Genomic DNA, 14,672 nt, shown 5'->3' on the forward strand with positions numbered 1-14,672 from the left:
TCTGGCTGAACAACTTCTAATCTTGTGTGTGGATAAGAGTGTGAGGCGTTGACTTTGGGAGGCCAAATGTAAGGGGAAAATATGCAATTATATTTTGTGACCCTTCACAGCATTGATGTACAGAGGAATCTTGGCATCCAAGCCCATAACTCCTTGAAAGTGGCAACACAAGTAGATAGAGTGGTAAAGGCGCGGCATGGTATGCTTGCTTTCATACGGCAGGGCTTTGAGTATAAGAGTCAGGAAGTCATGATGCAACTTTATAAAACTTTTGTTAGGTCGCTTTTGGAGTATTACATGCAATATATACTTTCTATAATGGGTCGCCCCATTATAGAAGGGAAATGGAGCATTTGGAAAAGGTGCAAAGGTGTGGGCCAAAGGGCCTGTTCCGTGCAGTACTGTTTTATGTTCTGTATCAGGTCATGGTTCTCCACAAATCAATAAATCAGTAGTTCAAAGATTGGGTGATATAACACTAGTTCAAATAAAAATAATAGGAGCATTTTCCACTTAAAACATGTTCTGGAATTCTGTCATCTTTCAAATTGTTTTTGCATTTTCTCTCCAAATTTTAAATTACAAAGCTTGCACATGATCATTAATTTCAAAATTCTATGGTGATATACAAGAGCTTTTTGCTCATCTAAGATTAGATAGCAAGTTAAGGAAAAACGTCATTTTAATAACTCAAGATTTTCAATATTTCTTCAAAATGTTACCGTCCAAAGAATCAAAAAGATTATTTTATTCAGAATATAAAATCTCATGCTTCCCTATAAGCACACTATGCATTGCCATTAATCATGCATATATAATCCATGTGTTCATTGTTAAGCATGTAAACTCTGTAGTTCCTTCATAATTAAAACCTCCAGGTCTTGCAATCACACCCCTTCCTCCACAGAAATAAAGTTTCCATTTTCTTTTGTTTCCTGTATCCTCATATTTTGGCCACTTAATGGGCAGTATCATCATTTGTGGTCTATAATTGATTGCAACATACATGAAGAATTAAAACAATTTACAAACCTTTTTCATGTCTTCTTTATTGATCTTCTCATATCTGTTGTGTTCCAGAAAAGCAATATGCTCAACATTACCAGAACTTGATCCTGCTCCTTTCCCTCTTTTATTAAACAGATCTACATATGGATGGTGCAACGTATCATAGTGAAGCATGACAATCATTTCTTTCTTCACCATCTCTTCAGCTTTCTGCATTTCAGTTAGAGGTGGCTCAACATTTAGAGGACGCAAGATGGTTTCATTAACCTAAAATTAGAAGAGAATTTGGTTTTATAAACCAATTCTATACTTTGAAATAAAATGTTTCTATTATAACTAACCTGCCAAAAGTTTCAAAGATCATTCTTAATCGACGAAGCCATGCACAACGTAAATGTCAAACTTACCCGTGAAACACTTTTGACGGTTGGCTAAGTGTACAGCTGCGTCTCTGACATTCACAAACATCAAAATATATTTGAAAACTATTATAAATACTACTGAACAATTGTAAAAAGAAAATCAAACTTCTAAATAATAGAAAACTGTTAGATCTATGTAAATATGCACCTGTCTCCCTTGCAATTGTCCCTCCCCTATTGAAATTAATCTGTGCCAGGTCTAACCTGGCGCAGTTTAAGCATTCAGATTTTCCGCTGTATAGAAAGGAATAAATGCTGGAACAGTCTGAATGACAGCAGTGAGTATATCAGGAAGTTGAAACTTCCTTGCTCTGTGGAGCACCTTCTTCTTGTGATCCAGTTTATCAATCTAGCAGTCCCACAAAAGAAAGTCATGGACTCTTGTTTTATACTTACCTCTGTAGGCCTTGGAAAACTTCGTTGTACTGATTGGTGTCTCTTTTTTAATTCCCTCTCACGTTCAGCATCTTTCATTGCCTTAAAATGAAATAATAAAAATTCTGAAAATTACTCAACAAAATTTGACTTTAAGATGCAAAACACAAAAAATATACTGACTTGATGTACTAAACCACCAGTGAAGCATGTGATCACACTTAGTATTCAAATACCAGACACACAATTCAATCATATCCTCACTACAAAATTGATTCAGTGTAAATACAAACTCCATTCTGTTAAATTGTCTAAAGACTGTTATGGTATAAAAGGAGGTTACCTGTCTCCGTGACTCCACATCAGCAGCATCTTCTATGAAGTTGTCTTCTGTGTCCTGTTCCTCCAGTTCGCGTTCTGCATTCTCTGGCAGGACAATTTCGAAGTCATTTTTAGGAGTAGGAAGATTGAGCAGGCCCACCCGTAGTTGCTCCCGGTGCTCTCTTTCCTACAAGGAAAATTATGCAAGACTGTTGAGGCAACATTGGCAATTTCCGGGTGAACAGTTAGCAGTAGGCTTGATAAAAATCTTGATGTAGAGTTCACGACTAGTTAATGACATGAAACTCTATTTAAAGAAACTTGAAACTACAAGGAGTTTTAGCAACCGAATAAATTCAGACATTTTAAATATAGATTCTAATAACCAGCTATTATTCACTTATCAAACATTTCCTTTTTAACTGATTGAGATTTTTGTGGAGCTACAACATAATAGGACAGTGGGCATTTGCTAAAGCTGCAAATTAATGTCTGAGCACGCAAAATTAAAAACAGCCCTGACACACTGATAATATGCAATTTCCATGGTGTACAACAGCAGAGAAATTTGTCTCTTAGATCATACACCTGGTTGAACCTTCTCCAGAATCTATTGATTTCTATGGTTGAAAATTCAGATGCAAGAGGGAAATTCCTTTTTTAAATATGTATTTCTCTATGGTTTAATGCTTTTGGTTAAACATTTTTCATTACAAAATTGGTTTTAATCCATCAATGCTTCAATATAATAGTTATTAAATGTGCTTGAGTGTCAGACAATTTTTACAGCTGGGGGCAAAGTGTCAACTTACTCAGGGGGAGGATGGGAAAGTGGTTTATTCAGTGTTTTACCAGAGGTTCTTCTGGCACTCAGTTCATGCCTTTGGTATCTGGAATGCTCTACGCCAGCAATTCATTCTCCACAAACAGACAAGATAGGAGCATGGAGAAATTGCTGGTGGCAATTCTGGGCACAAGATTTGGCTACAAAAGTACCAGCCATTAAATATTCCGAACATTTAAGGTCCACAGGTTATACTTATTCAGCTTCCTGATTACAAAAGCGATTTAAAAAAGAAATTGGAGGAAACAACAGGACCTTTTAAATTAATCTACTCAAAGCATATCCTGTTCCAGGGTCTCCTTTTCAGTATTTGAACCAAAACCGTAGCAGGATTCTGATAGCCTGGTAATTTTCTACTGCCTTTTTATAATACAGAAGGAAGAAAGTTGTTTAACGTCTTCAATCCTACATTCTCATTAGCAACTTATACTGCAAGTATTGTTTGTTTACAGTGAGTTTGGGTTAGGGAAGAGCTTTGGGGTAAAATACCACTACCGGTACTTATTTCCAAGGCTCATTCATGTGTAATCCTGATTTAACAATTAAAATCACATAAATATTAGCATGTGTATGCACATGGATATTCCAGGAATGGAGGGATATGGATCATGTGCAGGCAGTTCAGATTAGTTTATCTTGACATCATGTTCAGCCTAGGCATTATGGGCCGAAGGACTTGGTGCCCGTATTGTTCTATGATCGGTGTGTAAAATCACATGAACTTTGACTTGTGAGATCTAATTTGTCTCATGATGACCTTGATAATATCAGAACAAAACTGTGATCGATTAAATCAAATCCATTTTCTAAAACAGGCTACACCACACTCTGAAGAAGGCAGGCGGCGTCACACACACCAACAACCCCCCCCCCCCCCCCCCCCCGCACACACGCTAACTACCCCCCTTGATATTATATTAACATTATTAATTTGCTCCTTTTACCCCATAACCACCCTATCCACTGACACATAGCCCCCAACTCGCAGGCGCGTCTAGGGAGGGTGGGGAGGGTAGAGAGTGAGAGCAGAGAGAGAATGGGGAGAGACCGAGAGAAAGGTGCAGAGACAGAAGGGCAAGAGACAGAGGGAGAGGGGGTGGAGGGGAGGAGGAGAGAGAGGGAGAGGGGGAGAGAGAGGGGGGTCTGAGAGGGGGGGAAGGGGGAGAGAGGGGTGAAGGGAGAGGGAGAGGTGGGGGGGAAGGGAGGGGGAGGGGCTCGGGTGGAGGGAAGGGGGTAGGGGAGGAGTGGAGGGGAGGAGGGAGGGCAGGAGGGAGATGGGGTAGGGGAGAGAGGGGGAAGAGTGTGGAGGGAGGGGGAGAGGGGTACGTGGGAGAGAGGGGGATGAGTGGGGATGGAGGGGGAGATGGGGTAGGGGAGAGAGGAGGAAGAGTGAGGAGGGAGGGGGAGGGGGGAAGAGTGCGAAGGGAGTGGGAGATGGGGTAGGGGAGAGAGGAGGAAGAGTGGGGAGGGAGGGGGAGAGGGATAGGGGCGAGAGGCGTGGGGGAGAGAGGGGGAAGAGTGGGGAGGGAGAAGGGTGGGGGCAGTCCCTCTATTCCCACACTCTCCCTCTCACCTCCCCCATTTCCCCCTGTCCCTCCCTACTCCCTCCTCCCTCCTCTCCCTCAATCCCGCCACTGCCCTTCTTCACCTCCTAAGGATCTCACCTGTCCTCCGGATCTGCAGAACTTGTTCACAGAGAGGAACACAGAACAGGAAGGAGTCAGAGAGCCAAATGCCAGCGCGCGTCAGGGTGTTGACGTAACTCGGCCTCGCGACGCCCGCAGCCGTTGATAACTGCCCTTTAAAGCCGCTAAGGCAAGACGCGTTCGCCCAGGAGCGAGCGTTGACAGCAAAGAAGCACCGGCTTCTGACACTCTGGAAACCCACAGCTGGAATGAGCGCGCAGGGGATGGGAGGGGCGCACAGGCGGGCGGGGCTACGCAAGCTGTGAGGAGAAAGTTCAGCGGAACTTATGAGGAGAAGTTCAGCGCGTGAGGAGTCGCTGCCCCGAGATCTGTAGAACAAAGGAGTTATAGCGGAATGCAGCTGTAGGATCTTTGTTTTGCAGAACTTTCTCGATCTTTCTGCGCCTTTAATCCACAGCGGTGGGGGGGGCGGGGCCTGGAGGCAGGTGGGCCTGGATTGGTCGGCATGTGGGCATTGTGACGTCAGCAGCTGGTGAGCGCTATTTATATTTAAAAAATTGAGTTTTGTGATCAATTTTATTCAAAATCTGGGGAAATAATTAACCAAGGAGTGGATTTCTGAACTCATAAGTTAAATCCCTACCGAAATTGTAAAAATCTCCGCGTTTTTACGTCTGGTTTTCGAGGAGATACGTTTCATATGCAAAATAACACACACACACACACAGAGTTTTAATAGATACTAGACCAAGTGCAGACCCGTTGGGTATGTTCCAGCAACGCGCGGTTGCAAGGGAGGGGCGGCCTGACGTCATCACGCAACGCCACGCGCTAGGCGTACGACGTCAAGATGCTGTGTACGACGTCGAGACGCTGCGTACGCCCTTAATGCGCCTGCGGGCCGTTGACGCGCGGGATTTACGGACAGTGCAAGCCCGCGGGGACGGCGAAAAGCAGCGGGGGACCAGCTGATTGGTGCCTTCCGCCAGCCTGACAGCCAGGCAGGGGGGGGGGGGGGGGAGAGAGTGGAGGAGAGCCGGGCGGCAGCAGCAAAAATCTCTAGCGAAATGTGAAAAATGACGGCGTTTTTGGAGGAGAGCCGGGCGGCAGCAGCCGTTATGGTGGCTGACCAACAGGAGGCGAATAAATGAGTGAGTGGGGAGGGAAGGATTTTATTAAAAATGTGTACATAAGAATGACGAAATTTAATGAGTGGATTTGTGAATGTAAAAGTGAAATGGCTAGCGAAGGAATCAAAAACCAAAAATCTAATCTGAAAATCTAATCTGACATACACCCACAAACAAACACACACACACACAGTTTTAAAAGTATATAGATATGATACTTACTTAAGATGTGTCACTGTATACGTCTTATTGTACCAATATAAAAGTATTAACTTTTCTTAATAAAAACAAACTCAAAGGACAGTCCGGCTTCATACCAGTTGTTTGGTGTACGAAGGATCATTATAATCCACAACTTCATCTCCAGGATTGATATTCAATTTATCTCGTAAAGGAGTCCTTCCAGGAGTCACTGCTGCACCAGTTTTCGGTGTCATTCCACTGCGTGGAGTCAAAGCATCACTCCCGTGCGTTGGGGTCCTAAACATTTTAAAATAAGATATTTTGCACGTTTACTGTCATTCACTCTGGAAACAGTTAAATAAACACCGAAAAGACAATCTTAAATGTAGATGCTATTCGAGTTAGGGAGAGTATTGACTGCAGGATAATTCCCATTAATCTTTACATTTTCCCCCATTCATACTTGTGTTCTGCCTCCTCCAAACCAAAATGGATTTCAAAATATTTTCCTTAAATGCAAATAATCCCACCCAATCAATAATAACTTTATGAACAGGATATGGTTGAAATCTGGTTATCAATTTTTAAGATCTGAATAGCAACGATGCAAGATTCAACCAAGGATGCCTTATGATCTGTAAAACCGAGATGTAGCCAGTCATTATGCAACATGAAAATTAAAAATATTGAAGAATTACTCAAGGCAAATTAAGCAACATGACAGTTCCTAAAATCAAAAGTTATAGTTTCACTATAAAATGGCAGTATTAAGAAGAAAATATGAACTAATACCTGAAAGGTGTTGCAAGCACCGTATTTGGTGTCTGAACTATCTGTCGCTGTGGGGTTACTCCAGAAAAATCACTTTCATGGAGAGGGGTGTTCAGTCCTCCTTTTAAAGGCGTATCAACATTTGTCAGTGCCATTAAATTTTGAGCTTCCTGCATAATGAAGAATACAAATCTCCTGTTTAGCTCCAATATAATTTTCATATTTACCTTTCCTAGATTTTCTCTTAAATTCATAAATTATCTAAAACCAAGGAACTTATCTCAAGCACTCCATGAAACCTACTTTGAATTAGAATGGGCCCCTCTAGGATACTGCTAAAATTATATCTTCCTATATGGCTCCATCATAAAATAAAAATAGTAAATCAAAGAAGTGGTCTTCTAAAAAGGCCACCATACACGACAATGCAATTTTTTTTTTTAAATGCCTCATTTAAGTTTAGCATGACAATAGTTGACATACTCAGAAAATCGGACTGACACAAACTTGATTCTGGATGTGTACCATTAGCTAATTTTGGTAATGCTGATCTCATTGGTTATAAAAAGGAAATAAAAGGTGCGGTTCCCAGTTTTACTTTTCCCAATGAGGTACTGTAGTGTGAACAATAGAAAATCATCCGAAACAGACTTATTCTGTACAGTTCAGTGGTTGGTGTGATAAAATATATTTAAAGATACCAACTGCATTGGTGTCTTACGAACCGAGTAGTTTCAGAAGATAGGATAGTTTAGTTTAGAGATTCAGCGTGAAAACAGGCCCTTCGGCCCAACGAGTCTGCACTGACCAGCAATCCCTGCACATTAACACTACTCTACACACACTAGGGACAATTTTAGATTTATACCAAACGAATTAACCTACAAACCTGTACATCTTTGGAGTGTGGGAGGAAACCGATGATCTCCGAGAAAACCCAAGCAGGTCACGGGGAGAACGTACAAACTCCGTACGGACAAGCACCCATAGTCAGGAGTGGATGTGTAGGAAGAAACTGCAGATGCTAATTTAGAACAAAGATAGACACAAAATGCTGGAGTAACTCAGCAGGACAACCAGCATCTCTGGAGAGAAGGAATGGGAAAGAGATGCTGCCTGTCCCGTTGAGTTACTCCAGCATGATGTCTATAGACAGGATGGAACCCGGGTCTCTGGCGTTGTAAGGCAATAGCTATACTGCTACGCCATCGTGCCGCCTCCTAGGGGATAGAAGACAAATAGATTCTTCTGAGGAATATTAGGTCCCTTTATCTCCAAAACTAAAGATCTTAGCAACTAGGGATATCTCGTCCTCTTTTTGTCCTCTTGATTTAATGCAACTGTAGTTCCAGTACTTTTTGTTGTGTATCAATTTATTTTAATCTTATTTTTTACTTGCCTGTTCTCTGCACCAATTATAAATTAAAAAAAACTATTTGCTTTTTATTTTTGCAGCCCCTTCCAGCTGTACTATGCACTATTAAAACATAAGCATTTTAGGTTACAGTACAAAACTGAACCTCTCTGGATTACTGTAGCTTGATTACCTGAAGAATACGATCTTGTGCTGCAGGAGTACGTGCAGTTCGCAAACTCAAACCCGAATTGGCAATGCTATATTCGGAAAGAAGAGCATTGGAGGCAGAATTTGGCATTCCAGATTCCTCAACAGCTTGGCAGGCCATTTCGCTCGCCTGTCCAATTTTGACCACTTCTTCCAGTTCAGCATCAGAGATCTTTAAAACAGAAAGCAGATTATTCATGAGTGGCTAACAAAGCTTCAAACATTGTCAAGCAAATTTACACGTTCATTAAAAACTTTTATACATGCACCTAAAATCTACTGGACGCGATGAGAGTTGCTATTTCCCTCTTTTTCTACGTGGTTGCACAAGCTCGAAGGCTTGTGAGCATTGTAAGTTGCTTGTCAGTTTGGAGGTATCTCTAGGCTGGGGATAGCTGAACAGCAAGCAAAGAGATGGGGTAGAATGAAGCTTCCACCATATTCAAAAGATAGTGTTGCAAGAGACTGTCTGTTGTGTCAACACTTTGACTGACCCAAGCAACATCCCACATCTTAGCAGTGAAGGGCTATAATAGCTCCCTGATACCAGTCCTCACAAGCAGCCTCTCTCCATGCGCAAGTTCCCAGCACTGCACCAAGTAGTAGCAGGCAGGCCAAGAGCTCACGCCAAGTTCCCAGCACAGTAGCTCTGTTAGAAATGCATCGTGTAAAATACTATATTCAACCTTTCAGCTCTGATTCCATTTGTGTTCTCATCTGGGGCAACACCTCCAAAGTGTTATGTGAGGTACCAGTATACTCACATTTTTGTAAGAAATCAGCATCAGCAGATGACAATATAGAAAATACAACAATTATCTTTGTGGCATTTGAAGTGGGGAATTTACCTGTGGTGCAGGAAGAACTAATTTACTTCTTTTCTTAGTAAACTCAGAGACACCACTGATCTGTAATATAGCAGAAGGCAAATCAGATTCCTTCTTCTTTTTCAGACGCTGCTTATCTTTCTTCTGTTCAGATTCTTCTTTCTCACTGAATAAAACAAATAAACAATATTACGATCAACATATTTGTAATGAGCACTGGATTTTAGAAAGCTAACTCTAAACTCCAACAGCCAACTTAATTTGAAAAATGAAAAAACTCATAATTGAACTAAAAAATGTTTACTGAAGCCTCCTCTCCTGAAACAATAAGACAAACTTATAATTGGCAAACAAGCAGCATGGACAATTATATATGACAATTGTACGTACTGTACTTTGAATTCTAAGTTATTTCTGGTATTTTCGAGTTAATGTAAATATAAGGATTAACACTTACAATGCAAAATGATGTTATCATTTACAGATTTGGTTCCGCTCATTTTTAAAGTGTCATTATTACCAATATATACACTTTCTCAATTAAAGTCATACAAACATTAGGAATTATTCATAATTTTTGTTTTGGGAACTTGCAAATGCTCCAGCAATTGCACTGTGTCAAATTATAATGCATTTCATGCGTTGACAAAGGTAGAGAGGGTTTCATTTAAAAGCTGGTTCCAACCAATAACGACTATCTTCGACAACGATAATAGTGAGGGTTTCAACAGTGCTCATGCCATTGAATACCAAGAAAGGGTGGTCTTGCTGGAGATTATGGATTCCTTAGCAATTACTCGATATTAATATTATTTGCTGCTTTTCAGGAAAGCGAAAAATCAGATGTCCATTTAAAAATGAAATACTTGAAACTCAGCAGTTTTGAAACACTCAGCAGTTTGCGAGAAACATTCAACAGTTTAAGCAAGATTTGTGAAAAGAGAAACAGAGTCAACATTTCAATAGACAATAGGTGCAGGAGTAGGCCATTTGGCCCTTCGAGCCAGCACCGCCATTCAATGTGATCATGGCTGATCATCCACAATCAGTCCCCGTTCCTGCCTTCTCCCCATATCCCCTGACTCCGCCATCTTTAAGAGCCCTATCTAGCTCTCTCTTGAAAGTATCCAGAGAACCTGCCTCCACTAAATCTTTAATCATTCGTCTTATCATGGGTGGTACCTAATCTGTTGAACATTTCCAGCATTTTATGTTTTTAATACAGATTCACAGAATTGCAGTTTTTTGATTTCCATTTAAAAGTGAGAAATTAAAAATTTGCAGCAAAAGCATTTCATTCTTTGGTATTAAGAGAGTGCAAGAGGCAGCACCATCACAGTTGTTAATGTAATTGAGAAAGAGTTGAAAGCCTGTAAAGTACTGAAACAAGTATTCCATGTATCTAATAAAAAGGCCAGACACACCAGTCAGGTTTCCCTAGCCACACCTTTGACTTGGAGAAGCAGGTGGAGTTCTAGAAATTGTTCAATGCAAGAATGTTTTCAGCCAAAACAGGATGGTGGTAGAAGGGTCCCGTCATAGGTCATCCTCGTAGGGGCTAAAAGTATAGAGCTAGTTAGGATTAACTAGTTAGGACTGAAAACTGAAAACTAATGGTGGTGACCCCCGAAGAGTCATGGATGTTCAGGAGAATGGACTGGTTTAGAGACGGAAGAAAGTAATGGTAAGAAGATATAAGTTTGGTCAGAATAGCAGCCTGACTAGCACGCGGGCTAAAGAATGGATGAAATATTATACTCTGAAATGTACGAATATATCTCGAATGAAGTCTTTTTTATTTTAACAAATTTTTCCATTCTTCTTTAACTACCTTTTTTTTTTTTTGTTTTTTTTTTGTTTGTTGTTTTTGTTTTTTGTTTTTCTTCTCTTTCTTTTCTTTCTTTACTTCAACTATCTCTTTAGTTCTATCTAGTTTAAAAAAAAAAAAGGTAAAAAGTATTGGAGACAATGTAATAATAATTGACATGTAATGATGTATTTTGGTTATGTACCTATCTCCAATAAAAAATATTTTCAAAAAAAAAAAGAATAGCAGCCTGTAACAGTGGGTCTTGCAGATTTTCGGGAGGGCGTGTTGGGGGATGAGGGGAAATGAGCCGTGCCTGCGCAGTTGGGGGCTATGCGTGAGTGGTGCAATATTGCGTTGGGGGGACGGGTTGTATTGGGGGAACGGGTGAGTGGTGGAATATTGCGGTGGGAAACAGGTTGCGTTGGGGGACCAGGCCTCCCGTGTGACAGGGACCCAACGGGTCCCACTTAGTCTAGTTTCTTTATATATGGTTCCATCTGTGGAATTATTTTTCCAGATGACAAATGATTTCCATTTTATCAGGGCTCCTTGATGCCACACATGGTTAAATCCTGCCTTGAGATTAAGGACAACTGCTATCACCTCATCTCTGGAAATCAGCTGTTTGGTGTATGTTTGGACTAAGGTGGTCTGGATTGTATCAGTCCTGACTAAACGCAAATTGCGCAGAGAGGTACAAGCCATCTAATGCCGATGACGTCTCCCATTACTTTTCAGAGTAGAGCAGATGGTTCGAGTGTTGGCTAGCATGCCTACAGGTGCAGCTAGTTCTCGAGCACCGTTTTATATGGTTGGGGAAACCCAAACTGTAACATCCGAAGATATTTAAACTTCAATGAAAATGTTTGCACAATGAAAAAATAAATGTGAAGTGCATACATTGTAAATAGAAAAACGTTTAAAAAAGTACAGGAATGATAATTTAGCATTTTTGCTGCAACTTACGATCGTAGTTCTCCATCTAGATGTTGCTGGCGGAGTCTTTTGAAATCTGGTTCAAGTGCTTGATAGTTTTCCTCAGCGGTATCATAAAAACCCGGAGCAGGTTTCTTTTCAAAGGGAATTTCAGCATTATAATCCACACCTCTCTTCTTTTTTCTTTTTTTCTGTATCTCAATGCCAGCGGCTCGCAATTCTCTGCGCTTCTGAAGTGCTGCTAGTCGTCTACAATATTTAAAGGTAGATAGATTATTATTTTACCATTACATTTATTTTGCAGACTCCCATCAAATCAGAATGTCCATTTGATAGCACATAAAATGGATCTTAAAAGTTAGAAAATAATTGTTCTTAATAATTAAACAAATACACTACAACTTTCATGAACTTAGAACAGCTGAAGAAGGGTCTCGACTGAAACGTCACCCATTCCTTCTCTCCAGAGATGCTGCCTGTCCTGCTGAGTTATTCCAGCTTTGTGTCTATCTTCAGCACTAATCATTTTGCTGCTAATGAAATATTTTAATAGTAATGCAATGGCTACCAGCCAAGATGTTTTAGTGATGTGTATAAATATTCATATGTGACCCATAGTCTTCTTTGAGAGGAGAAATAATGGAGAAACAAATAATTTCAGAAATCTTGCTTGAATCAATTTTTTAAATTGCTATATTTTGGCTACTGCGATCAATGATTACATGCTTTAAAGCAAAAGCTTTGAGCATTGGTTTTCCCATTGTAAATGGTAATTATGCACTCATTTTAAGATGCTGTGAGATAATGAATATTGTCACACAGAGAAAGGGAAAAACTTTCTGTTCTGTAAAATAAATTGTGCCCATTTGCTTTGGAAATAATAGAGGGCTTCAGAAAATTGTTTAATTTTCTTCTGCAAGAAATATAAAATTCCTGATATATAAAAGTAAAATTATGCCTGTAGATATAAAAAATAGTATGATATTTATATCAATTTTTTGAACAGCAAAAAGTACATAAATGTAAACTTTATTCCAATATAAAAAATTGCTCAGGACTATCTAACTGTAAAATAGGCAATCGCTCACATCAGATGGAGATTTCTAATTTCAGAAAATTACAAATCTTTCAGAATATTCTGATTTCTGAATATGTATAGGAGTATATATCCCTGTATCTAAAATATAGGAATACAGAATTTACTATATTTCCAAATAGGAACATATTATTCCTAATATAATATACAGAAAATAATAATAATATTAATTTTATTTCAGATAAGGTTTTGTTTGTTTTGGATAGAAAGATGATGCATATAGTGCATGATCCATAGGGGAAAAGCTTAAACTGCGGTTTACGAGGCAATATTATTTTTATTGAGAAATTCCCTCCCAGGAGGAATTGGCAGAAGCAGATATAAAAGCCATGTTTGAAGGTTTAGACATGCATCAATGGGGAAATAGCTTCTCTTTATAAAATTAAATTCTAATGAAAAATGTGATTTTACCGCACATTTTACTAACCTGGCTTCTTCAAGCTGCTTTTCTCGTGCTTTTCTCTTAGCTTTCTTGCCTTGCGTATTGGCCAAACGAGCTCTAGCCTCAGACAGCATTTCAAGTTCATCTATAAATAAAAATATATTCTCAATGTAACATTGTGCACTCTAAAATTAATATTTTGGTAATAAACAAAAGGTAGCATGAATTTTCTGTTCAAATGGTTCCTAAAAGATTTTTAAAACCTTCTGACAGTCAGTATTACACCAGCAGCCTATAATGTCTATGATTATCTCTGTTATGTGTTGTGAATAATTAGATGAGAGTAGCAATTTTCCAGCAAGATTAATTATTTTTTTCTAAATAGTCTGTATTCTTAATCTTTTCTTACTTGCTCATTTTTATTCGCGTCAGCTCCTGTAGCCCACAAGTTATTCCATCTAATTTTCTCAGCAATTGCTTTATAATAATAATAATAATATATTTTATTGTCATTGCACATATGTGCAACGAGATGTGATATGCAGCTTCCATCTGATGTGTTAACTTAAAACAACTAATAAAATTTAGATACCCCGAAAACATGATTTATAAAAAGAACAGTAAAACAGTCAAAACAGTCTAAAGTGCAAATGTGTCTGTGCGACGTGACCATCCGAGGGAGACAGTTCATGGGAGTGGGGGGCACTCAGCAGGGCCGGTTCAGAGCAGCTATAGCTCTGGGGATGAAGCTGTTCCAGAGTCTGGCGGTGCGGGCTTAGAAGGCCTTGTAACATCTGCCGGAAGGTAGGAGTTCGAACAGTCCATTACAAGGGTGTGAGGAGTCTTTGTGGATACTGACGGCCTTCCTGAGGCACCGTGTGTAGTAGATGCCCTCCAAGGCTGGTAGCTGTGTCCCAATAATCTTCTGCGCTCTGTGGACGAGGCGCTGAAGAGCTCTCCTCTCCGCCTCCGTGCAGCTGAGATACCACACAGAGATGCCATACGTTAATATGCTCTCTGTGGTGCAGTGGTAGAAGGTTGTCAGCAGCTGTTGGGGCAGACCAGTCTTTTTCAATGTTCTCAGGAAGAACAGTCGTTGCTATACCTTCTTGACCAGCGCAGCGGTGTTGGTGGACCATGTGAGGTCCTCTGAGATGTGTGTGCCCAGAAACTTAAAGCTGGACACTCTCTCCACACTGTCCCCGTAGATGGAGATTGGGGCATATTCCCTATTATGTGTCCTCCTGAAGTCAATAATCAGCTCCTTGGTCTTGGAGGTGTTTAGGGACAATTTGTTACGTGAGCACCAGTAGTCCGCTCTGTAGTTTGTTTCATCACCGTTGGTGATCAGCCCGAT

General features: G+C 40.2%; 1 protein-coding gene across 1 annotated transcript in view; it reads right to left on the reverse strand.

Moving 5' to 3' along the window:
- The window catches only part of cdc5l (cell division cycle 5 like), a 47,228-nt gene that overhangs the window by 14,394 nt on the left and 18,162 nt on the right, over nt 1–14,672 (reverse strand). The window contains exons 5-13 of the mRNA XM_033021338.1: nt 13,361–13,460; nt 11,868–12,086; nt 9,113–9,257; nt 8,248–8,436; nt 6,722–6,870; nt 6,064–6,226; nt 2,149–2,313; nt 1,827–1,907; nt 1,033–1,275 (exon numbers count right to left, since the gene is read on the reverse strand). Coding sequence (XP_032877229.1) covers nt 1,033–1,275; nt 1,827–1,907; nt 2,149–2,313; nt 6,064–6,226; nt 6,722–6,870; nt 8,248–8,436; nt 9,113–9,257; nt 11,868–12,086; nt 13,361–13,460 — 1,454 coding nt within the window. The remainder of the gene's footprint in view (nt 1–1,032; nt 1,276–1,826; nt 1,908–2,148; nt 2,314–6,063; nt 6,227–6,721; nt 6,871–8,247; nt 8,437–9,112; nt 9,258–11,867; nt 12,087–13,360; nt 13,461–14,672) is intronic.

Source organism: Amblyraja radiata, chromosome 5 (genome assembly GCF_010909765.2).
Source record: "Amblyraja radiata isolate CabotCenter1 chromosome 5, sAmbRad1.1.pri, whole genome shotgun sequence".
In the NCBI taxonomy this organism is placed as follows: Eukaryota; Metazoa; Chordata; class Chondrichthyes; order Rajiformes; family Rajidae; genus Amblyraja; species Amblyraja radiata.